The 24,890-nt window shown below is 54.6% G+C and overlaps 1 protein-coding gene across 1 annotated transcript in view; it reads right to left on the bottom strand.

Annotated features, from left to right (window-relative positions):
• Positions 1 to 20,643, bottom strand: part of LOC139244000 (annexin A2-like) — a gene marked incomplete at its 3' end in the record, with an annotated part of 21,944 nt that extends 1,301 nt beyond the window's left edge. Inside the window, exons 1-7 of the mRNA XM_070870939.1 lie at positions 20,512 to 20,643; positions 14,459 to 14,518; positions 10,904 to 11,000; positions 9,873 to 9,967; positions 6,796 to 6,909; positions 4,507 to 4,597; positions 1,789 to 1,868 (exon numbers count right to left, since the gene is read on the bottom strand). Coding sequence (XP_070727040.1) covers positions 1,789 to 1,868; positions 4,507 to 4,597; positions 6,796 to 6,909; positions 9,873 to 9,967; positions 10,904 to 11,000; positions 14,459 to 14,506 — 525 coding nt within the window. The remainder of the gene's footprint in view (positions 1 to 1,788; positions 1,869 to 4,506; positions 4,598 to 6,795; positions 6,910 to 9,872; positions 9,968 to 10,903; positions 11,001 to 14,458; positions 14,519 to 20,511) is intronic.
• Between the last annotated feature and the right edge of the window lie 4,247 nt (positions 20,644 to 24,890).

Raw genomic sequence — 24,890 nt, 5'->3', positions numbered from 1 at the left:
CCCTCTCCAGTGCAACATCCCGGTAAATCTCCTCTGCACCCTCTCCAGTGCAACATCCTGGTAAATCTCCTCTGCCCCCTCTCTAGTGCAACATCCTGGTAAATCTCCTCTGTACCCTCTCTAGTGCAACATCCTGATAAATCTCCTCTGCACCCTCTCTAGTGCAACATCCTGGTAAATCTCCTCTGCACCCTCTCTAGTGCAACATCCTGGTAAATCTCCTCTGCACCCTCTCCAGTGCAACATCCTGGTAAATCTCCTCTGCACCCTCTCTAGTGCAACATCCTGGTAAATCTCCTCTGCACCCTCTCTAGTGCAACATCCTGGTAAATCTCCTCTGTACCCTCTCCAGTGCAACATCCTGGTAAATCTCCTCTGCACCCTCTCCAGTGCAATCACATCTTTCCTGTAATGTGGTGACCAGAACTGCACGCAGTACTCCAGCTGTGGCCTAACCAGTGTTTTATACAGTTCAAGCATAACCTCCCTGCTCTTGTATTCTATGCCTCGGCTAATAAAGGCAAGCATTCCGTATGCCTTCTTAACCACCTTATCCACCTGGCCTGCTACCTTCGGGGATCTGTCTATCTCGGCTTAAATATATTCAATGACCCGACCTCCACAGCTCTCTGGGGCAGAGAATTCCACAGATTTACAACCCTCAGAGAAGAAATTCCTCCTCATCTCCGTCTTAAATGGGTGACCCCTTATTCTGAAAGTATGTGCCCCCTAGTTCTAGATTCCCCCACGAGGGGAAACATCCTCTCTGCATCCACCCTGTCCAGCCCCCTCAGAATCTTATACGTTTCAATAAGATCACCTCTCTTTCTTCTAAACTCCAATGAGTAGAGGCCCAACCTGCTCAACCTTTCCTCATAAGACAACCCCCTCATCCCCGGAATCAACCGAGTGAACCTTCTCTGAACTGCCTCCAGTGCAAGTATATCCCTCCTTAAATACGGAGACCAAAACTGCACGCAGTACTCCAGGTGTGGCCTCACCAATACCCTGTATAACTGTAGCAAGACTTCCCTGCTTTTATACTCCATCCCCTTTGCAATAAAGGCCAAGATACCATTGGCCTTCCTGATCACTTGCTGCACCTGCATACTAACCTTTTGTGTTTCATGCACAAGTAGCCCCAGGTCCCGCTGTACTGCGGCACTTTGCAATCTTTCTCCCCATTTAAATAATAATTAACTTTTTTTATTCTTCCAATCAAAGTGGACCACCTCACATTTTCCCACCGTCTGCCAAATTTTTGCCCACTCACTTAGCCTTCGTGTGTTGTATATCCTATGTAACATGGCGGAAGAAATATAGGTCTCCTCCTGTGGAGGGTTACTGGATCGAGATTAGAAATCCAGTCAATGATTCCCCTTCTAGAACATAAGAAATAGGAGCAGGAGTAGGCCATACGGCCCCTCGAGCCTGCTCCGCCATTTAATACGGTCATGGCTGATCCGATCATGGACTCAGCTCCACTTCCCTGCCCGCTCCCCATTACCCCTTATTCCCTTATCAGTTATTCCCTTCTCGAGCCGAGATGCCCAGGGGGGCCAATTAGCCTGGCCTCTCCCTTGCCCTCCCCGGCCGAGATAGGCTAACCGAACACAGGCCGAGGATGGTACCTGGGGCCTAGCTGGTCTCCATGGTTACGCTGCTCCCTGGACCAAGTCTGAGGGCCGGCGGGAGGAAGCTCAGCCCGTTCCTTCCATCGGGATAATTCACGCAACGCCACGGGAATTGTTACCGACCGAGGTTCTTTTTAATTGTTTAAAAACTTACCTTCACGATGGTGAGAAGAAGCTTCTGGAACCTTCCAGTCGCATCAGCCGCAATATCCTTCTCGAGATCTTTCTGAAATTCTGACGCAGAAATATGAATGCAGAGGTAAGATATCCAACTAAAAGATTTGCCAGAATGGTTCCAGGGGATAGAAATATAAAAATATAGAAAATAGGTGCAGGAGCAGGCCATTCGGCCCTTCGAGCCTGCACCACCATTCAATATGATCATGGCTGATCATGCAACTTCAGTACCCCATTCCTGCTTTCTCTCCATACCCCCTGATCCCTTTAGCCGTAAGGGCCACATCTAACTCCCTTCTGAATATATCCAACGAACTGGTCTCAACAACTTTCTGTGGTAGAGAATTCCACAGGTTCACAATTCTCTGAGTGAAGAAGTTTCTCCTCATCTCGGTCCTAAATGGCTTACCCCTTATCCTTAGACTGTGATCCCTGGTTCTGGACTTCCCCAACATCGGGAACATTCTTCCTGCATCTAACCTGTCCAATCCCGTCAGAATTTTATATGTTTCTATGAGATCCCCTCTCATTCTTCTAAATTCCAGTGAATATAAGCCTAGTCGGTCCAGTCTTTCTTCATATGTCAGTCCTGCCATCCCGGGAATCAGTCTGGTGAACCTTCGCTGCACTCCCTCAATAGCAAGAATGTCCTTCCTCAGATTAGGAGACCAAAACTGCACACAATATTCCAGGTGAGGCCTCATGAAGGCCCTGTACAACTGCAGTAAGACCTCCCTGCTCCTATACTCAAATCCCCTCGCTATGAAGGCCAACATACCATTTGCCTTCTTCACCGCCTGTTGTACCTGCATGCCAACTTTCAATGACTGATGTACCATGACACCCAGGTCTCATTGCCCTTTTCCTAATCTGCCGCCATTCAGATAATATTCTGCCTTCCTGTTTTTGCCACCAAAGTGGATAACCTCACATTTATCCACATTATACTGCATCTGCCATGCATTTGCCCACTCACCTAACCTGTCCAAGTCACCCTGCAGCCTCTTAACATCCTCCTCACAGCTCACACCGCCACCCAGCTTAGTGTCATCTGCAAACTTGGAGATATTACACTCAATTCCTTCATCTAAATCATTGACGTATATTGTAAGTAGCTGGGGTCCCAGCACTGAGCCCTGCGGCACCCCACTAGTCACTGCCTGCCATTCTGAAAAGGACCCATTTATCCCGACTCTCTGCTTCCTGTCTGCCATCCAGTTCTCTATCCACGTCAGTACATTACCCCCAATACCATGTGCTTTAATTTTGCACACCAATCTCTTGTGTGGGACCTTGTCAAAAGTCTTTTGAAAGTCCAAATACACCACATCCACTGGTTCTCCCTTGTCCACTCTACTAGTTACATCCTCAAAAAATTCTCGAAGATTTGTCAAGCATGATTTTCCTTTCATAAATCCATTGCTGACTTGGACCGATCCTGTCACTGCTTTCCAAAAGCGCTGTTATTTCATCTTTAATAATTGATTCCAACATTTTCCCCACTACTGATGTCAGGCTAACCGGTCTATAATTACCCACTTTCTCTCTCCCTCCCTTTTTAAAAAGTGGTGTTACATTAGCTACCCTCCAGTCCATAGGAACTGATCCCGAGTCGATAGACTGTTGGAAAATGATCACCAATGCATCCACTATTTCTAGGGCCACCTCCTTAAGTACTCTGGGATGCAGACTATCAGGCCCCGGGGATTTGTCGGCCTTCAATCCCATCAATTTCCCTAACACAATTTCCCGACTAATAAGGATGAGGGACCTCAGTGATGGGGAGAGACTGGAGAAGCCGGGGTTGTTCTCGGAGCAGAGAAGGTTGAGAGGAGATTTGATCGAGGTGTTCAAAATCAGGAGTGGTCTGGTCAGAGTAGAGAGAGAGAGAAACTGTTCCCATTGGTGGAAGGGTCGGGAACCAGAGGGCACGGATTTAAGGCGATCGGCAGAAAGACGACACGAGGGAAAACGTTTTTACGCAGCGAGTGGTTAGGATCTGGAATGCGCTGACGGAGAGGGTGGTGGAGGCAGACTCAATCTATTGGATCGTCCTTAAATACCCAACTGGTTCACTACGTCCCTTTCAAAAGAAAGATTTGCACTTCTATATCGCCTTTCACGTCCACCGGACGTCCCAAAGCGCTTTACAGCCAGCGAAGTACTTTGGGAGTGTAGTCACCGTTGTAACGTGGACGTACAGGCGGATGTAAAAGATCCCGGGGCCACTATTGGAAGAAGAGCAGGGGGAGTTCTCCCCGGTGTCCTGGGGCCCAATATTTATCCCTCGACCAACATCACTAAAACAGATGATCCGGGTCATTATCACATCGCTGTGTGTGGGAGCTTGCTGTGCGCAAATTGAGCGTTTCCCACAATACACCAGTGAGCGCACTCCAAAAGTACTTCATTGGCTGTAAAGCGCTTTGAGACGCCCGGTAGTTGTGAAAGGCGCTATAGAAATGCAAGTCTTTCCTTAAGCACAATGTATTATTCTGCTGCTAATGTGGGGGAGCGAGTTCCTTTAAGACAGCAGCGTTAATTAATATTAATTCTTGATTTTTTTTTTCTTTTTAATCCCGCCTTGCCCTCCACACCCACGGTGAATAAAAGACAAATAGCCCGTGCTAAAGACACGACGTGCAGGAATGTCAAGGGCCGCATCTGCGAACGGTCATTCCAGCGAGCAACGCACCTTCCTTGTATACGGTAGAGAGCTCGCGCAGCTCCACGTTGGATTTGGTGACCAGGATATCAATCAGAGTCTGCTCATCCGTGCCCAGCCCCTGTCAAAACAGGCCACAAGATGTTAGGCGTTAACGTGATCCGCGCGCGTCGCAGTTACGTACACCATGTGATGGTCAGCCGTGCTGAGGGAGCGCCGTACTGCGCTGTCGGAGGGGCGGTACTGAGGGAGTGCCGTACTGCGCTGTCGGAGGGGCGGTGCTGAGGGAGTGCCATACTACGCTGTCGGAGGGGCGGTACTGAGGGAGTGCCGTACTGCGCTGTCGGAGGGGCGGTACTGAGGGAGTGCCGTACTGCGCTGTCGGAGGGGCGGTACTGAGGGAGTGCCGTACTGCGCTGTCGGAGGGGTGGTACTGAGGGAGTGCCGTACTGCGCTGTCGGAGGGGCGGTACTGAGGGAGTGCTGTACTGCGCTGTCGGAGGGGCAGTACTGAGGGAGCGCCGTACTGTCGGAGGGGCGGTACTGAGGGAGCGCCGCACTGTCGGAGAGGCAGTACTGAGGGAGCGCCGCACTGTCGGAGGGGCGGTACTGAGGGAGCGCCGCACTGTCGGAGGGGCGGTACTGAGGGAGCGCCGCACTGTCGGAGAGGCAGTACTGAGGGAGCGCCGCACTGTCGGAGGGGCGGTACTGAGGGAGCGCCGCACTGTCGGAGGGGCGGTACTGAGGGAGCGCCGCACTGTCGGAGGGGCGGTGCTGAGGGAGTGCCGTACTGTCGGAGGGGCGGTACTGAGCAAGTGCCGCACTGTCGGAGGGGCGGTACTGAGGGAGCGCCGCACTGTCGGAGGGGCGGTACTGAGGGAGTGCCGCACTGTCGGAGGGGCGGTACTGAGGGAGTGCCGCACTGTCGGAGGGGCGGTACTGAGGGAGTGCCGCACTGTCGGAGGGGCGGTGCTGAGGGAGCGCCGCACTGTCGGAGGGGCGATACTGAGGGAGTGCCGCACTGTCGGAGGGGCGGTACTGAGGGAGTGCCGCACTGTCGGAGGGGCGGTACTGAGGGAGCGCCGCACTGTCGGAGGGGCAGTACTTAGGGAGCGCCGCACTGTCGGAGGGGCAGTACTGAGGGAGCGCCGCATTGTCGGAGGGGCAGTACTGACGGAGCGCCGCACTGTCGGAGGAGCTGAGGAGGAAGATTAGAGGGAGTTCAGAGGAGCAATGATCACCATGGAATCAGAGAGTGAGAGAAAGAGAGAGAGAGACACACACAGAAAGACAGAGTGAGAGAGATACAGCGAGAGAGGGAGAGAGACGAAGAGATAGGAAGACAGAGAGAGAGATGGAGAGAGTGAGAAAGACAAAGAGAGACAGACAGAGATAGAGAGAGACAGACAGTGAGAGAGACGGAGAGAGAGGGAGAGACGGAGAGACAGAGAGAGAGTGGGAGAGACAGAGAGAGAATGGGAGAGACAGAGAGAGAATGGGAGAGACAGAGAGAGAGACGGAGAGGGAAGCTGAGGGAGAACGAGAGAGAGACAGAGAGAAATGGAGAGAGAGAGAGTCAGAAAAAAAGAGAGCGAGAGATGTAGAGAGAGAGAGCGGGAGAGAGAGAGATGGACAGAGAGGGAGAGAGAGAGATGGACAGAGAGGGAGAGAGAGAGAGAGAGAGATGGACAGAGAGAGAGAGAGAGAGATGGACAGAGAGGAAGGGAGGGAGAGAGAGAGAGAGAGAGAGAGAGAGACAGAGAGAGAGAGACAGAGCGAGAGAGACAGAGAGAGAGAGAAATGGACAGAGAGAGAGAGAGAAATGGACAGAGAGAGAGAGAGACTGAGGGAGAGACAGAGAGAGAGAGAGAGACAGAGACAGAGACAGAGAGAGAGAGAGACTGAAGGAGAGAGAGCGAGAGACTGAGGGAGAGACAGAGAGAGAGAGAGAGAGAGATGGACAGAGAGAGAGGGAGGGAGAGAGAGAGACAGACAGAGAGAGAGGGAGGGAGAGAGACAGAGACAGAGAGGGAGAGAGAGCGAGAGACTTAAGGAGAGTCAGAGAGAGAGAGAGAGACAGAGACAGAGAGAGAGAGAGAGACTGAGGGAGAGACAGAGAGAGAGAGAAAGCGAGAGACTGAAGGAGAGAGAGCGAGAGACTGAGGGAGAGACAGAGAGAGAGGGAGGGAGAGAGAGAGACAGACAGAGAGAGAGGGAGGGAGAGAGACAGAGACAGAGACAGAGAGAGAGAGAGCGAGAGACTGAAGGAGAGCGAGAGACTGAAGGAGAGAGAGCAGGGTCTCTCGGTCCGCGGGTTTACCTTCATTGCGTTCTTGAGTTCCTGAGCATCGGACAGCGTCGGGGACTTGAGCAGAGAGAGCATGGTGTACTCCAAGTAGCCTGACAGCTTCTTCTTCAGCGTGGTGTCCAGGTCCTGCAGGCCGGGATCACAGGCTGGTTAACGGACGGAGCTACGTACCCGCTGTACCCTGGCCGTGCCCAGGGCGGGTGGGCACCAGTCAGCACAGGGCGATCCCGACATTAGTGTGAGCGCAGGAATCAATGAGGAAACGTGGACACGGAGCGCGGATAACGTGGGACGGGCAGAGAGAACGTCCGCGTACGTTGGTGCTTGTTAACCTGCCGTCTCACTGAGCTGGCGGGAATCCCACAAACTTGCTCAAATCTCCACAGTCACCCTGAGAAACAGCGCCAGGAGTCGGCCATTCGGCCCCTCGAGCCTGCTCCGCCATTCAATGAGATCATTGGCTGATCTTTGACCTCAACCCCACTTTCCCGCCCGATCCCCATATCCCTCGATTCCCCGAGAGTCCAAAAATCTATCGGTCTCAGCAAGCAGCTAATCCCAGCTCCGCTACTGTGAGTCAGTTCAGGCTCAGAGGGTAGCACCTCACCTCGGAGTCACACGGTTCTGGGTTCCAGTCCCACTCCAGGGACTTGAGCACATAACCCAGGCCGACACTCCCAGTGCAGTACTGAGGGAGCGCCACACTGTCGGAGGGGCAGTACTGAGGGAGCGCCACACTGTCGGAGGGGCGGTACTGAGGGAGCTCCGCACTGTCGGAGGGGCAGTACTGAGGGAGCGCCGCACTGTCGGAGGGGCAGTACTGAGGGAGCACCGCACTGTCGGAGGGGCAGTACTGAGGGAGCGCCGCACTGTCGGAGGGGCGGTACTGAGGGAGCGCCGCACTGTCGGAGGGGCGGTACTGAGGGAGCGCCGCACTGTCGGAGGGGCGGTACTGAGGGAGCGCCGCACTGTCGGAGGGGCGGTACTGAAGGAGCGCCGCACTGTCGGAGGGGCGGTACTGAGGGAGCGCCGCACTGTCGGAGGGGCGGTACTGAGGGAGCACCGCACTGTCGGAGGGGAGGTACTAAGGGAGCACCGCACTGTCGGAGGGGAGGTACTAAGGGAGCACCGCACTGTCGGAGGGGCGGTACTGAGGGAGCACCGCACTGTCGGAGGGGCAGTACTGAGGGAGCACCGCACTGTCGGAGGGGTGGTACTGAGGGAGCGCCGCACTGTCGGAGGGCAGTACTGAGGGAGCACCGCACTGTCGGAGGGGCGGTACTGAGGGAGCGCCGCACTGTCGGAGGGGCAGTACTGTGGGAACACTGCACTGTCGGAAGGGCGGTGCTGAGGGAGTGCCGCACTCTCTCAACTGCATACCCCATCGTGGATGACCTAGACCGAACTGGCTGGGGTTTTATTGAGCCACTCAACAGCTCTACAACTATTTTGTAAAACTTTAAATCATGCAGCAAATGAAACTTTTGAACATTAAACCAATCAAATTAAAATCCTGTTCCCGGTTGAAAGGATGCACCCCAGTCCCTCCGGCGCCCACCTCTCGCGGAAGGCCGCGAGCGTACCGGTGGACACCGCGTGCTCCAGCTCCAGGGACACCCCGGCTCGGATGTAACCGCGGAAGAGAGGCCGGCAGTCGGGGCTGAACGACCCCCTCGACCGCCCGCTGCCTGGACCGGCTGATGGCCCCCTTGGCCAGGCCCAGGAGCAGGCCCCACGAGGAGGCCCTCGGACCTGCCCCGCTCCCCTCCGCACAGGGGGCCCAAAGATCAGGAGCGTGGGACTGAAGCGCAGCCAGAATTTGAGGAGCAGCCCCTTTAAATAATGAAACAGGGGGCTGTAACCTCGCACACACTGAACGTACACGTGGAACACCAACTCCTCCAGACCTCAGAAACTGCGGGCGGCCCGGGAGCCCGTGAACCGACTTAAAAATTGATTGTACGGGACTGCCCCGCGCACCACCCTCCAGGCCAAGTCCCCGATAAATAGAGGGAGCGCTCCCGCCTCGAGTGCATTCCATTAGTGCATACATTAGGCCTCCTTTAAGACGCTCCTTAAAACCAGCCTCTTTGACCCAGCTTTTAGTCGGTCGCCTGTCCCTGATATCTCCTTATGTGGCTCGGGGTCAGATTTTGTCTGATAGTCGCTCGTGTGAAACGCCGCAGGATGTTTAACCCCATTAAAGGCTCCCCGATTATCAAACTCCACGGTGCGGCCCTGGACAACGTGGACCATTTCCCATACCTCGGGAGCCTCCTATCAACAAGGGCAGACATTGGCGACGAGTACCAACACCGCCGCCAGTGTAGCCTTCGGCCGCCTGGGTTAGAGAGTGTTCGAAGACCAGGCCCTCTAATCCGCCACCCAGCTCATGGTCTACAGGGCTGTAGTGATACCCGCCCTCCTGTATGGCTCAGAGACGCGGACCATGTACAGTAGACGCCTCAAGTCGCTGGAGAAATACCACCCAACGCTGTCTCCGCAAGATCCTGCAAATCCCCCGGGAGGACAGATGCACCAACGTTGGCGTCCTCGACCAGGCCAACATCCCCAGCATCGAAGCACTGACCACACTCGATCAGCTCCGCTGGGCAGGGCCACATTGTCCGCATGGCCCCCCAGACACGAGACTCCCAAAGCGAGCGCTCTACTCGGAACTCCTTCACGGCAAACGAGCCAAAGGCGGGCAGAGGAAACGTTACAAGGGACCACCCTCAAAGCCTCCCTGATAAAGTGCAACATCCCCACCGACACCTGGGAGTCCCTGGGCCCAAAGACCAGTCCGCCCCTAAGTGGAGGAAGTGCATCCGGGAGGGCGCTGAGCACCTCGAGTCTCGTCGCCGAGAGCGTGCAGGAACCAAGCGCAGGCAGCGGAAGGAGCGTGCGGCAAACCAGTCCCACCCTCCCCTTCCCTCAACCACTGTCTGTCCCACCTGTGACAGGGACTGTGGCTCTCGTATTGGGCTGTTCAGCCACCGAAGGACTCACTTTTAGAGTGGAAGCAAGTCTTCCTCGACTATGATGGTGATAAAAGCGATTTGTCATTGGATTTAGTCAAGGCCACTCACCAGGTTGAATCGTTTCTGGAAGGCCTCTGTGATCAGCTGCCTCTGCTCCCAGCTGCGATTACTGAGGATACGGACGATAGTGGCCTCATCAGTACCTGCACAGGAGGAGGGGACGAAAGACAAGGGGTGTCAAGGTTCAGTGAGGGAACAAGCCAGGACAGTAGAGGCCGGGAGCCCAGGAACGCTGTGGGGAAAAGCTCTCAAAGCTGGCCATTTGTGTCGGCCATGGCTCAGTGGGTCTCTCTCTCTTGCCTCGGAGTCAGAGGGTTGTGGGTTCGAGTCCCACTCCAGAGACTTCAGCCCATTAACCAGGCCGACGCTCCCAGGGGCAGTACTGAGGGAGCGCCGCACTGTCAGAGGGGCAGTATTGAGGGAGCTCCGCATTGTCGGAGGGGCAGTGCTGAGGGAGCGCTGCACTGTCGGAGGGGCAGTACTGAGGGAGCTCCGCATTGTCGGAGGGGCAGTATTGAGGGAGCTCCGCATTGTCGGAGGGGCAGTGCTGAGGGAGCGCCGCACTGTCGGAGGGGCAGTACTGAGGGAGCCGCACTGTCGGAGGGGCAGTATTGAGGGAGCTCCGCACTGTCGGAGGGGCAGTACTGAGGGAGCGCCGCACTGTCGGAGGGGCAGTACTGAGGGAACGCCGCACTGTTAGAGAGGCAGTACTGAGGGAGCGCTGCGCTGTCGGAGGGGGGTACTGAGGGAGCGCCGCACTGTCGGAGGGGCAGTACTGAGGGAGTGCCGCACTGTCGGAGGGGCAGTACTGAGGGAGTGCCGCACTGTCGGAGGAGGGTACTGAGGGAGCGCCGCACTGTCGGAGGGGCAGTACTGAGGGTGCGCCGGTGGTGGAGGGAGTGAGTGTTGGAGGTGGTGGGCAGCGTGCCGATCGAGCGGGGCTGCTTTGTCCTGGATGGTGTCGAGCTTCTCGAGTGTTGTTGGAGCTGGAACTCATCCAGGCAAGTGGAGAGTGTTCCATCACACTCCTGACTTGTGCCTTGTAGCTGGTGGAAAGGCTTTGGAGGGCCAATAAATACCTTTGGTATCAATCGCTTTCTTTAGAGCCTCTACATCTTCATCCACAAAGAAACTGGGATACGGTTTCAAGGTAGCGAGAGTACCCCAGGACATGGGCTGCAGGGCAGAAAGAAATATTAATATTACATAAAGAACATAAGAAATAGGAGCAGGAGTCGGCCATTCGGCCCCTCGAGCCTGCTCCGCCATTTAATACGATCATGGGCTGATCCGATCATGGACTCAGCTCCACTTCCCCGCCCGCACCCCATAACCCTTCACTCCCTTATCGCTCAAAAATCTGTCTATCTCCGCCTTAAATATATTCAATGTCCCAGCCTCCACAGCTCTCTGGGGCAGAGAATTCCACAGATTTACAACCCTCTGAGAGAAGAAATTCCTCCTCATCTCAGTTTTAAATGGGTGGCCCCTTATTCTAAGACCATGCCCCCTAGTTCTAGTCTCCCCCATCAGTGGAAACATCCTCTCTGCATCCACCTTGTCAAGCCCCCTCATAATCTTATACGTTTCGATAAGATCACCTCTCATTCTTCTGAATTCCAATGAGTAGAGGCCCAACCTCCTCAACCTTTCCTCATAAGTCAACCCCTTCATCTCACAGTTACAGGCTGGAATCTAATCGAGGGGTTCGGGGGGTTTATATATAGAATAACAGATACCCGGGTGTCAGTTACAGGCTGGAATCTAATCGAGGGGTTCGGGGGTTTATATATAGAACAACAGATACCCGGGAGTGAGTTACAGGCTGGAATCTAATCGGGGGGTTCATATATAGAATAACGGATACCCGGGAGTGAGTTACAGGCTGGAATCTAATCGAGGGGTTCGGGGGGTTTATATATAGAATATCAGATACCCAGGAGTGAGTTACAGGCTGGAATATAATCGAGAGGTTCGGGGGGTTTATATATAGAATAACAGATACCCGAGAGTGAGTTACAGGCTGGAATCTAATCGAGGGGTTCGGGGGGTTTATATATACAATAACAGATACCCGGGAGTGAGATACAGGCTGGAATCTAATCGAGGTGTTCGGGGGGTTTATATATACAATAACAGATACCCGGGAGTGAGATACAGGCTGGAATCTAATCGAGGGGTTCGGGGGGTTTATATATAGAATAACAGATACCCGGGAGTGAGTTACAGGCTGGAATCTAATCGAGGGGTTCAGGGGGTTTATATATAGAATAACAGATACCTGGGAGTGAGTTACAGGCTGGAATCTAATCGAGGGGTTTATATATAGAATAACGGATACCCGGGAGTGAGTTACAGGCTGGAATCTAATCGAGGGGTTCGGGGGGTTTATATATAGAATAACGGATACCCGGGAGTGAGTTACAGGCTGGAATCTAATCGAGTGGTTCGGGGGGTTTATATATAGAATAACAGATACCCGGGAGTGAGTTACAGGCTGGAATCTAATCGAGGGGTTCGGGGGGTTTATATATAGAATAACGGATACCCGGGAGTGAGTTACAGGCTGGAATCTAATCGGGGTGTTCGGGAGGGTTTATATATAGAATAACAGATACCCGGGAGTGAGTTACAGGCTGGAATCTAATCGAGGGGTTCGGGGGTTTATATATAGAATAACAGATACCCGGGAGTGAGTTACAGGCTGGAATCTAATCGAGGGGTTCGGGGGTTTATATATAGAATAACAGATACCCGGGAGTGAGTTACAGGCTGGAATCTAATCGAGGGGTTCGGGGGTTTATATATAGAATAACGGATACCCGGGAGTGAGTTACAGACTGGAATCTAATCGAGGGGTTCGGGGGGGTTTATATATAGAATAACGGATACCCGGGAGTGAGTTACAGGCTGGAATCTAATCGAGGGGTTCGGGGGTTTATATATAGAATAACGGATACCCGGGAGTGAGTTACAGGCTGGAATCTAATCGAGGGGTTCGGGGGGGTTTATATATAGAATAACGGATACCCGGGAGTGAGTTACAGGCTGGAATCTAATCGAGGGGTTCGGGGGGGGTTTATATATAGAATAACGGATACCCGGGAGTGAGTTACAGGCTGGAATCTAATCGAGGGGTTCGGGGGGTTTATATTTAGATATACGGACTGGAGGTCGGGGTGAGATGGAGAATTATCTGCCCCACTGTGCAGTTACACCAGAAACCACCAGAGGGAGCCCCCAGTGCCTGGGGCAGTGCTTCGAGTGACGGGATTTGGGGGAAGATTTTTGTCTCCGAATTGGACAGAACTCTTCAGCTAAAATAATTTCAGATTTTTGAACATTTTTCCAGAGGTCCCGAAGCCATTCATTTTTGCTGTGTTCTTTCACTGACAGCGTTTGTCAACTCTCTCAACTATTTTACACCTCGAGGCAAACCAGATATTAAATCAAACTGAAAACGCCTCTTGCGGCAAATGAGCTTGCTGAGGTTAAAACTGGCGCCTATTCAGGAGTAGAACACTTTCACAGAACCACACACTCCCGGGGCAGGTACAGCATGGGGTTAGATACAGAGTAAAGCTCCCTCTACACTGTCCCATCAAACACTCCCAGGGCAGGTACAGCACAGGGTTAGATACAGAGTAAAGCTCCCTCTACACTGTCCCATCAAACACTCCCAGGGCAGGTACAGCACGGGGTTAGATACAGAGTAAAGCTCCCTCTACACTGTCCCATCAAACACTCCCAGGGCAGGTACAGGGGGTTAGATACAGAGTAAAGCTCCCTCTACACTGTCCCATCAAACACTCCCAGGGCAGGTACAGCACGGGTTAGATACAGAGTAAAGCTCCCTCTACACTGTCCCATCAAACACTCCCAGGGCAGGTACAGCACAGAGTTAGATACAGAGTAAAGCTCCCTCTACACTGTCCCATCAAACACTCCCAGGGTATGTATAGCACCAATTCCAAATAAAACCACCCCAGCCTATCCAATCTTTTCATCGCTAAAATTCTCCAATCCTGGCAACATCCTGGTAAATCTCCTCTGTACCCTCTCTAGTGCAACATCCTGGTAAATCTCCTCTGTACCCTCTCTAGTGCAACATCCTGGTAAATGTCCTCTGTACCCTCTCCAGTGCAACATCCTGGTAAATCTCCTCTGTACCCTCTCCAGTGCAACATCCTGGTAAATCTCCTCTGTACCCTCTCCAGTGCAACATCCTGGTAAATCTCCTCTGCACCCTCTCCAGTGCAATCACATCTTTCCTGTAATGTGGTGACCAGAACTGCACGCAGTACTCCAGCTGTGGCCTAACCCGTGTTTTATACAGTTCAAGCATAACCTCCCTGCTCTTGTATTCTATGCCTCGGCTAATAAAGGCAAGTATTCTGTTTGCCTTCTGAACCACCTTATCTACCGGGCCTGCTACCTTCAGGGATCTGTGGACCTGCACTCCCAGGTCCCTCTGTTCCTCTACACTTCTCAGTGTCTGACCACGTCGGGCTACATAACCAACTCATTCCGCGCAGATCCCTTACAGTAAGCATGCATCTAACACTACACAGATCAGTCGATGTGACACTGTGAGTGGCAGTTCCTCAGCAGTCCTCCAGGGGCGCTGTACTTACCCGATCGACATGGACAATCTGGCTGAGGATTTCATTCACAAGCACCATCGTTGCTGGATCCTGGGAGGAAGAAAAATACAAATTAGAACCCGCGGCAGAAGCTCACGTATGGACTACTGCGCTGTCGGAGGGGCGGCACTGAGGGAGCGCCACACTGTCGGAGGGGCAGTACTGAGGGAGCGCCGCACTGTCAGAGAGGCAGTACTGAGGGAGCGCCGCACTGTGGGAGGGGCAGTACTGAGGGAGCGCCGCACTGTGGGAGGGGCAGTACTGAGGGAGCGCCGCACTGTCGGAGGGGCAGTACTGAGGGAGCGCCGCACTGTCGGAGGGGCAGTACTGAGGGAGTGCCGCACTGTCGGAGGGGCGGCACTGAGGGAGCGCCGCACTGTCGGAGGGGCAGTACTGAGGGAGCGCCGCACTGTCAGAGGGGCGGTACTGAGAGATCGCCGCACTGTCGGAGGGGGCAGTACTGAGGGAGCGCTGCACTGTCGGAGGGGCAGTGCTGAGGGAATGCCGCACTGTCGGAGGGGCAGTGCTGAGGGAGCGCTGTCGGAGGGGCGGCACTGAGGGAGCGCTGCACTGTCGGAGGGGCAGTGCTGAGGGAGTGCTGTCGGAGGGGCGGTACTGAGGGAGTGCCGTACTGCGCTGTCGGAGGGGCGGTACTGAGGGAGCGCCGCACTGTCGGAGGGGCGGTACTGAGGGAGCGCCGCACTGTCGGAGGGGCGGTACTGAGGGAGCGCCGCACTGTCGGAGGGGACATTAAACCGAGGCCCCGTCTGCCCTCTCGGGTGGATGTAAAAGATCCCGGGGCCACTATTGGAAGAAGAGCAGGGGGAGTTCTCCCCGGTGTCCTGGGGCCAATATTTATCCTTCAACCAACATCACTAAAACAGATGATCCGGGTCATTATCACATCGCTGTGTGTGGGAGCTTGCTGTGCGCAAATTGAGCTGCCGCGTTTCCCACAATACAACAGTGACTACACTCCAAAAGTACTTCATTGGCTGTAAAGCGCTTTGGGACGTTGGGTGGCCGTGAAAGGCGCTACAGAAATGCAGGTCTGTCTCACAACGTTGCTGTAATGCACTTTCTTATCTCTGATCAACCCACACACATTCCGTTCCTCCTGTCCCCTCCCCCTCTGGCCCCACACACGATCAGAGCAAAGTCTTGCAATCCTGTCAGGTACCCGCCTGAGTGAGCTCCACACCCAGACCAGGAATGTCAGTGTGTGCACAGCCCTTCCCTCTCCGCTCCCAAGTCTCGCCGGCCTTGGGAAGCAGGCTTGAAGAGATAGGAATGGGATGCAGAGAATGTCCCAGATAACACTCCTGTGAAGCGCTAGTCAGGCCACAGCTGGAGTACTGCGTGCAGTTCTGGTCACCGCATTACAGGAAAGTTGTGATTGCACTGGAGAGGGTACAGAGGAGATTTACCAGGATGTTGCACTGGAGAGGGTACAGAGGAGATTTACCAGGATGTTGCACTAGAGAGGGTACAGAGGAGATTTACCAGGATGTTGCACGAGAGAGGGTACAGAGGAGATTTACCAGGATGTTGCAGTGGAGAGGGTACAGAGGGGATTTACCAGGATGTTGCACTGGAGAGGGTACAGAGGAGATTTACCAGGATGTTGCACTGGAGAGGGTACAGAGGGGATTTACCAGGATGTTGCACTGGAGAGGGTACAGAGAAGATTTACCAGGATGTTGCACTAGAGAGGGTACAGAGGAGATTTACCAGGATGTTGCACTAGAGAGGGTACAGAGGAGATTTACCAGGATGTTGCACTAGAGAGGGTACAGAGGAGATTTACCAGGATGTTGCACTAGAGAGGGTACAGAGGAGATTTACCAGGATGTTGCACTAGAGAGGGTACAGAGGAGATTTACCAGGATGTTGCACTCGAGAGGGTACAGAGGAGATTTACCAGGATGTTGCACTAGAGAGGGTACAGAGGAGATTTACCAGGATGTTGCACTAGAGAGGGTTCAGAGGAGATTTACCAGGATGTTGCACTAGAGAGGGTACAGAGGAGATTTACCAGGATGTTGCACTAGAGAGGATACAGAGGAGATTTACCAGGATGTTGCACTAGAAAGGGTACAGAGGAGATTTACCAGGATGTTGCACTAGAGAGAGTACAGAGGAGATTTACCAGGATGTTGCACTGGAGAGGATACAGAGGAGATTTACCAGGGTGTTGCACTGGAGAGGGTACAGAGGAGATTTACCAGGATGTTGCACTGGAGAGGGTACAGAGGAGATTTACCAGGATGTTGCACTGGAGAGGGTATAGAGGAGATTTACCAGGATGTTGCAGTGGAGAGGGTACAGAGGAGATTTACTAGGATGTTGCACTGGAGAGGGTACAGAGGAGATTTACCAGGATGTTGCACTAGAGAGGGTACAGAGGAGATTTACCAGGATGTTGCACTGGAGAGGGTACAGAGGAGATTTACCAGGATGTTGCACTGGAGAGGGTGCAGAGGAGATTTACCAGGATGTTGCACTAGAGAGGGTACAGAGGAGATTTACCAGGATATTGCACTGGAGAGGGTGCAGAGGAGATTTACCAGGATGTTGCCAGGACTGGAGAATTTTAGCGATGAGGAAAGATTGGATAGGCTGGGGTAGTTTACTTTGGAACAGAGGAGGCTGAGGGGAGAGCTGATTGAGGTGTATAAAATGATGAGGGGCCTGGATAGAGTGGATAGGACGGACCCGTTTCCCTTGGCAGAGGGGTCAACAACCAGGGGGCATAGATTGAAAGTAATTGGGGGGAGGTTTAGAGAGATTTGAGGGGAAATGTCTTCACCCAGAGGGTGGTGGGGGTCTGGGGTGGAACTCACTGCCTGAAAGGGTGGTAGAGGCAGAAACCCTCACCACATTTAAAAAGTACCTGGATGTAACACTTGAAGTGCCGTAACCTACAGGGCTACGGACCGCGAGCTGGGAAAGTGGGATTAGGCTGGGTGGCTCTTTGTCGGCCGGCGCGGGAATCGAAGGGCCGAATGGCCTCCTCCCGCGCTGTAAATTTCTGTGCTTCTATGATTAAAGACGCTATATAAATACAAGCTGTTGAGGTTCCCCGGGCCCATGTCCAGACTCCAACTGGTTTCACGTAAAAGATCCCGGGGCCACTATTGGAAGAAGAGCAGGGGGAGTTCTCCCCGGTGTCCTGGGGCCAGTATTTATCCCTCAACCAACATCACTAAAACAGATGATCCGGGTCATTATCTGGAACTCCCTCCCTAAACCTCTCCGCCTCTCTCTCCTCCTTCAAGACGCTCCTTAAAACCGACCTCTCTGACCCAGCTTTTGGTCACCTGTCCCGAATGTCTCCTTATGGGGCTCGGGGTCAAATTTTTTGTCTCATAATAAAAATAAATAGTCTTGAATTTCTATAGCGCCTTTCACGACCACCGGACGTCCCAAAGCGCTTTACAGCCAATGAAGTACTTTTGGAGTGCGCTCACTGTTGTATTGTGGGAAGCGCGGCAGCTCAATTTGCGCACAGCAAGCTCCCACACACAGCAATGTGATAATGGCCCGGATCATCTGTTTTTGTCACGTTAGGTTAGATGCAGAGATTCAACACCGCCTCCAGTGCGCCAGTGCAGCCTTTGGCCGCCTGAGGAAAAGAACGTTTGAAGACCAGGCCCTCAAACCTACCACCAAGCTCATGGTCTACAGGGCTGTAGTGATACCCGCCCTCCTGTATGGCTCAGAGACATGGACCATGTACAGGAGACACCTCAAGTCGCTGGAGAAATACCACCAACGATGTCCCGGCAAGATCCTGCAAATCCCCCGGGAGGACAGACGCACCAACATTAGCGTCCTCGACCAGGCCAACATCCCCAGTATCGAAGCACTGACCACACTCGACCAGCTCCGCTGGGCAGGGCCACATTGTCCGCATGCCCCCAGACACGAGACTCCCAAAGCAAGCGCTCTACTCGGAACTCCTTCACGGCAAACGAGCCAAAGGTGGGCAGAGGAAACGTTACAAGGGACACCCTCAAAGCCTCCCTGATAAAGTGCAACATCATCCACCGACACCTGGGAGTCCCTGGCCCAAAGACCAGTCCGCCCTCAGTGGAGGAAGTGCATCCGGGAGGGCGCTGAGCACCTCGAGTCTCGTCGCCGAGAGCGTGCAGAAACCAAGCGCAGGCAGCGGAAGGAGCGTGCGGCAAACCAGTCCCACCCTCCCCTTCCCTCAACCACTGTCTGTCCCACCTGTGACAGGGACTGTGGTTCCCGTATTGGACTGTTCGGCCACCGAAGGACTCACTTTGGGAGTGGAAGCAAGTCTCCCTCGATCCCAAGGGACTGCCGATGATGGTGATGAGGTGCGGGGGAGGTTAGGACAGGGGCTTGGTCAAAATTCTGTTCTTGTTGATAAGGGAATCGCGGGATCGGGCGGGAAAGTGGAGTTGAGGCCGAAGATCAAGCCGCAATCTGATTGGATGGCGGAGCAGTCTCGAGGGGCCGAATGGCCCACTCCTGCTCCTAACGCGTAATGCTCTTAAATTGGATCGGAGCGTCTTGATGGAGGAGAGAGAGGCGGAGAGGTTTAGGGAGGGAGTTCCAGAGCTTGGGGCCCAGGCAGCTGAAGGGAGTGACACTCCTGACTCACACTAAACCCACAGAAACAGGAAGCTTTCTCTCCGGAGAGAGGTGCCTGGAAGCGTAGACATTGTTAAAATAATGACAGTGCCTTTTTAGGCCTAATCACCGCTGTAATGGTAAAGCTTTATGTACATTTTCCCATCAAGCTATCCCTTCAACCACCTCAGAGGTTAACGCCTGCTATCCTCGGGCCTTCTGCCCTCCCTTTCTGTGTCAGCCGTTCACTCAGTGGGTAGCACTCTCTCTCTCCCTCGCCGCAGAGTCACAAGGTTGTGGGTTCCAGTCCTACTCCAGGGAGTTGAGCACAAAATCCAGGCCGACACTCCCAGTGCCAGTACTGAGGGAGCACCGTACTGCGCTGTCGGAGGGGCAGTACTGAGGGAGTGCCGCACTGTCGGAGGGGCGGTACTGAGGGAGCACCGCACTGTCGGAGGGGCGGTACTGAGGGAGTGCCGCACTGTCGGAGGGGCGGTACTGAGGGAGTGCCGTACTGTCGGAGGGGCAGTACTGAGGGAGCACCACACTGTCGGAGGGGCGGTACTGAGGGAGTGCCGTACTGCGCTGTCGGAGAGGCAGTACTGAGGGAACGCCGTACTGCGCTGTCGGAGGGGCAGTACTGAGGGAGCACCACACTGTTGGAGGGGCGGTACTGAGGGAGCACCACACTGTCGGAGGGGCGGTACTGAGGGAGCACCACACTGTTGGAGGGGCGGTACTGAGGGAGCGCCACACTGTTGGAGGGGCGGTACTGAGGGAGCGCCGCACTGTCGGAGGGGCGGTACTGAGGGAGCACCGCACTGTCGGAGGGGCGGTGCTGAGGGAGCGCCACACTGTTGGAGGGGCGGTACTGAGGGAGCGCCACACTGTTGGAGGGGCGGTACTGAGGGAGTGCCGCACTGTCGGAGGGGCAGTACTGAGGGAGCGCCGCACTGTCGGAGGTGCCGTCTTTCGGATGAGACGTTAAACCGAGGCCCCGTCTGCCCCCTCGGGTGGATGTAAAAGATCCCGGGGCCACTATTGGAAGAAGAGCAGGGGGAGTTCTCCCCGGTGTCCTGGGGCCAATATTTATCCCTCGACCAACATCACTAAAACAGATGATCCGGCTCATTGTCACATCGCTGTGTGTGGGAGCTTGCTGTGCGCAAATTGAGCGTTTCCCACAATACAACAGTGACCACACTCCAAAGTAATTCATTGGCTGTGAAGCGCTTTGAGGCGTCTGGTGGACGTGAAAGGCGCTATATAAATGCAGGTCTTTCTTTCAAGTCCGCCGTTTTTCAGTTGCAATGAATTCAAACCAAAATGGTTTGCCCATGCCTTGCCTTTGAATTTCTAATTATCTACATCCCTCTCTCTTTCTGCAGCAGACGCCCCGTACATTGGGCCTCGGAAAGCGACAACAAACTGTACAGCCTTACCTGGGGAGGCTTCTGGAGAAGGTGCTCTGTTGGCTGTGTGTTTGTGTGTGTGGGAGAGACCAGGTCCGAGTGAGCTGACGTTGTAAACTCTCTCTGTCTCTCTCACTCTCTCTCTCTCTCGCTCTCGTCCCCCGCCTCTTGCTGTGGGCGTGCTGAGCACAGTCATCGCATGAGGTCACACACCTGAAGCAGGCAGTGTTCACACAGAACATCCTACCTGCAACGTATCAGAATTTACCCTCCCTGCCTTGTCTGCACCGACTGAGACTGAACCAGACTGTTCACAACCTTGGTGTCAGGGCTGACCCTGAAATTAGCTCCCGACCACATATCTGCGGCATAATTAAACCCGCCTATTCCCACCTCCGTGACATCTCCCGTCTCCGCCCCAGCCTCAGCTCATCCGCTGCTGAAGCCCTCGTCCGTGTCCTCGTTACCTCCAGACCTGACTATTCCAACGTGCTGCGCTCCTGGCTGGCCTCCCACATGCTATCCTACCCGAACTCGAGGTGATCCAAAACTCGGCTGCCCCAGTGTCCTGACTCGCACCCAGTCCCGCTCACCCAAAACCCCCCTGTGCTCGCTGGCCCCGCGTCCTATCTCGCACCGAGTCCCGCTCACCCGTCACCCCCTGTGCTCGCTGCCCCCGTGTCCTAACTCGCACCGAGTCCCGCTCACCCATCACCCCCTGTGCTCACTGACCCCGTCTCCTAACTCGCACCGAGTCCCACTCACCCATCACCCCCTGTGCTCACTGCCCCCGTCTCCTAACTCGCACCGAGTTCCACTCACCCATCACCCCCTGTGCTCACTGCCCCCGTGTCCTAACTCGCACCGGGTCCCGCTCACCCATCACCCCCTGTGCTCACTGCCCCCGTGTCCTAACTCGCACCGAGTCCCACTCACCCGTCACCCCCTGTGCTCGCTGCCCCCGTGTCCTAACTCGCACCGAGTCCCGCTCACCCATCAGCCCCTGTGCTCACTGCCCCCGTGTCCTAACTCGCACCGAGTCCCACTCACCCGTCACCCCCTGTGCTCGCTGCCCCCGTGTCCTAACTCGCACCGAGTCCCGCTCACCCATCAGCCCCTGTGCTCACTGCCCCCGTGTCCTAACTCGCACCGAGTCCCGCTCACCCATCACCCCCTGTGCTCGCTGACCCAGTGTCCTAACTCGCACCGAGTCCCACTCACCTATCACCCCCTGTGCTCGCTGCCCCCGTGTCCTAACTCACACCCAGTCCCGCTCACCCATCACCCCCTGTGCTCACTGCCCCCGCGTCCTATCTCGCACCCAGTCCCGCTCGCCCATCACCCCCTGTGCTCGCTGCCCCCGTCTCCTAACTCGCACCGAGTCCCGCTCACCCATCAGCCCCCGTGCTTGCTGCCCCCGTCTCCTAACTCGCACCGAGTCCCGCTCACCCATCACCCCCTGTGCTCGCTGACCTACATCGGCTCCCAGTTAAGCAACGCCTCGATTTTAAAATTCTCATCCTTCTTTTCAAATCCCTCCATGGCCCTCGCCCTCTCCCTATCTCTGTAGTCTCCTCCAGCCCCACAACCCCCCCAGAAATGTCGGCGCTCCTCCAATTCTGCACTACCTCCAATGGTGGAGCGATTATAATCAGGGGATACTCAGGAGGGTAGAATTAGAGGAGCGTTGACATCTCGGGGGGTTGTGGGGCTGGAGGAGGTTACAGAGATAGGGAGGGGTGTAAGGGCTGGAGGAGGTTACAGAGATAGGGAAGGGTGTAAGGCTGGAGGAGGTTACAGAGATAGGGAGGGGTGTAAGGCTGGAGGAGGTTACAGAGATAGGGAGGGGTGTAGGGGCTGGAGGAGGTTACAGAGATAGGGAGGGGTGAAGGGGTAGGAGGAGGTTACAGAGATAGGGAGGGTGTAGGGGCTGGAGGAGGTTACAGAGATAGGGAAGGGTGTAAGGCTGGAGGAGGTTACAGAGATAGGGAGGGGTGTAAGGCTGGAGGAGGTTACAGAGATAGGGAGGGGTGTAAGGCTGGAGGAGGTTACAGAGATAGGGAGGGTGTAGGGGCTGGAGGAGGTTACAGAGATAGGGAGGGGTGAAGGGGCAGGAGGAGGTTACAGAGATAGGGAGGGGTGTAGGGGCTGGAGGAGGTTACAGAGATAGTGAGGGGTGTAGGGGCTGGAGGAGGTTACAGAGATAGGGAGGGGTGAAGGGGCTGGAGGAGGTTACAGAGATAGGGAGGTGTAGGGGCTGGAGGAGGTTACAGAGATAGGGAGGGGTGTAAGGTTGGAGGAGGTTACAGAGATAGGGAGGGTGTAGGGGCTGGAGGAGGTTACAGAGATAGGGAGGGGTGTAAGGCTGGAGGAGGTTACTGTTATGTGTCTAAACCTGTAATTACAATGTCTAACCACCAGAGGGCTTATCCCCTGGAGTCCCAAGGGATCCCACAATCCCTTGGGAGCACCTGTACATAAGGAGACCTCACAGGCTGGAGATACACTCGGAGGTCTGTATTGAAGGACTACGGTCGCACCTTACTTTGAGTTTGCAGTGTCCAGTCTGACTCTTTATTCAAGACATAACAACTGGCGACGAGATACAGATAACGAACCACACCGCAACAATGCAGAGAACCGTGGGTATCCTGGAGAAATTTTCGGAGGGAGATGATTGGAAAACCTTCGTGGAGCGACTCGATCAATTCTTCGTGGCCAACGAGCGTGAATGAGAAGCGAACGCTGCCACACGAAGGGCGATCCTTTTGCGGGGCACCAACATATGGCCTCATGAAAAATCTGCTCGCTCCAGCGAAACCCACAGAGAAGTCGTACGATGATTTGTGCACACTGACCTACTCCTGCACCTATTTTCAATGTTTCTAAGGCTCCCAAAGCGAGCGCTCTACTCGGAACTCCTTCACGGCAAACGGGCCAAAGGTGGACCAGAGGAAACGTTACAAGGGACCACCCTCAAAGCCTCCCTGATAAAGTGCAACATCCCCACCGACACCTGGGAGTCCCTGGGCCCAAAGACCAGTCCGCCCTAAGTGGAGGAAGTGCATCCGGGAGGGCGCTGAGCACCTCGAGTCTCGTCGCCGAGAGCGTGCAGAAACCAAGCGCAGGCAGCGGAAGGAGCGTGCGGCAAACCAGTCCCACCCTCCCCTTCCCTCAACCACTGTCTGTCCCACCTGTGACAGGGACTGTGGCTCTCGGATTGGACTGTTCAGCCACCCAAGGACTCATTTTAAGAGTGGAAGCAAGTCTTCCTCGATTCCGAGGGACTGCCTATGATGAGGAGTGTATGGGCGAGGAGATTCACACTGTGTTTGGGGCTGAGCATCGAGACCCATCAAAACACTCCTAATGGAGTCTGACACCAGTTATTCGCGTTTAGCTGGTTCAACAGCCATTGGCAAAGACTGACTCAGTTTACACAAAACACAAAGGCTGGATTCACACAATGGAATTATATAGCAGGTCTCAGCCACATCGCCGGAGAGAAAGGTCATGCCTGCATGAGGTGTGGCTCTCTCCTGACTGAAGATAACTGCAGTTTTTCACACACAAAATATTCCTGTCGTACTCCTCCCTATCACAGACCGTTTGTCCTATTCCTGCCCTCCCCTTCCCTGGCTCTGCTCTTGCTAACGCCTCGATTTTAAAATGTTTATCCTGGTGTTGCAATCCCTCCATGGCCTCCTCGCCCCTTCCCGATCTCTGTAACCTCCTCCAGCCCTTCACCCCTCCCTATCTCTGTAACCCCCCTCCAGCCCTTACACCCCTTCCTATCTCTGTAACCTCCTCCAGCCCCTACACCCCTCCCTATCTCTGTAACCTCCTCCAGCCCTTACACCCCTCCCTATCTCTGTAACCTCCTCCAGCCCCTACACCCCTCCCTATCTCTGTAACCTCCTCCAGCCCTTACACCCCTTCCTATCTCTGTAACCTCCTCCAGCCCTTACACCCCTTCCTATCTCTGTAACCTCCTCCAGCCCTTACACCCCTTCCTATCTCTGTAACCTCCTCCAGCCCTTACACCCCTTCCTATCTCTGTAACCTCCTCCAGCCCCTACACCCCTTCCTATCTCTGTAACCTCCTCCAGCCCCTACACCCCTCCCTATCTCTGTAACCTCCTCCAGCCCTACACCCCTCCCTATCTCTGAAACCTCCTCCAGCCCCTACACCCCTCCCTATCTCTGTAACCTCCTCCAGCCCTTCACCCCTCCCTATCTCTGTAACCCCCCTCCAGCCCCTACACCCCTCCCTATCTCTGTAACCTCCTCCAGCCCCTACACCCCTCCCTATCTCTGTAACCCCCCTCCAGCCATTACACCCCTCCCTATCTCTGTAACCTCCTCCAGCCCCTACACCCCTCCCTATCTCTGTAACCCCCCTCCAGCCC

This window comes from Pristiophorus japonicus, unplaced genomic scaffold (assembly GCF_044704955.1).
Source record: "Pristiophorus japonicus isolate sPriJap1 unplaced genomic scaffold, sPriJap1.hap1 HAP1_SCAFFOLD_1968, whole genome shotgun sequence".
NCBI classification, from domain to species: Eukaryota; Metazoa; Chordata; class Chondrichthyes; family Pristiophoridae; genus Pristiophorus; species Pristiophorus japonicus.
The sequence above is the reverse complement of the archived record's forward strand: the minus strand, read 5'-3'. Positions and strand labels throughout refer to the sequence as shown.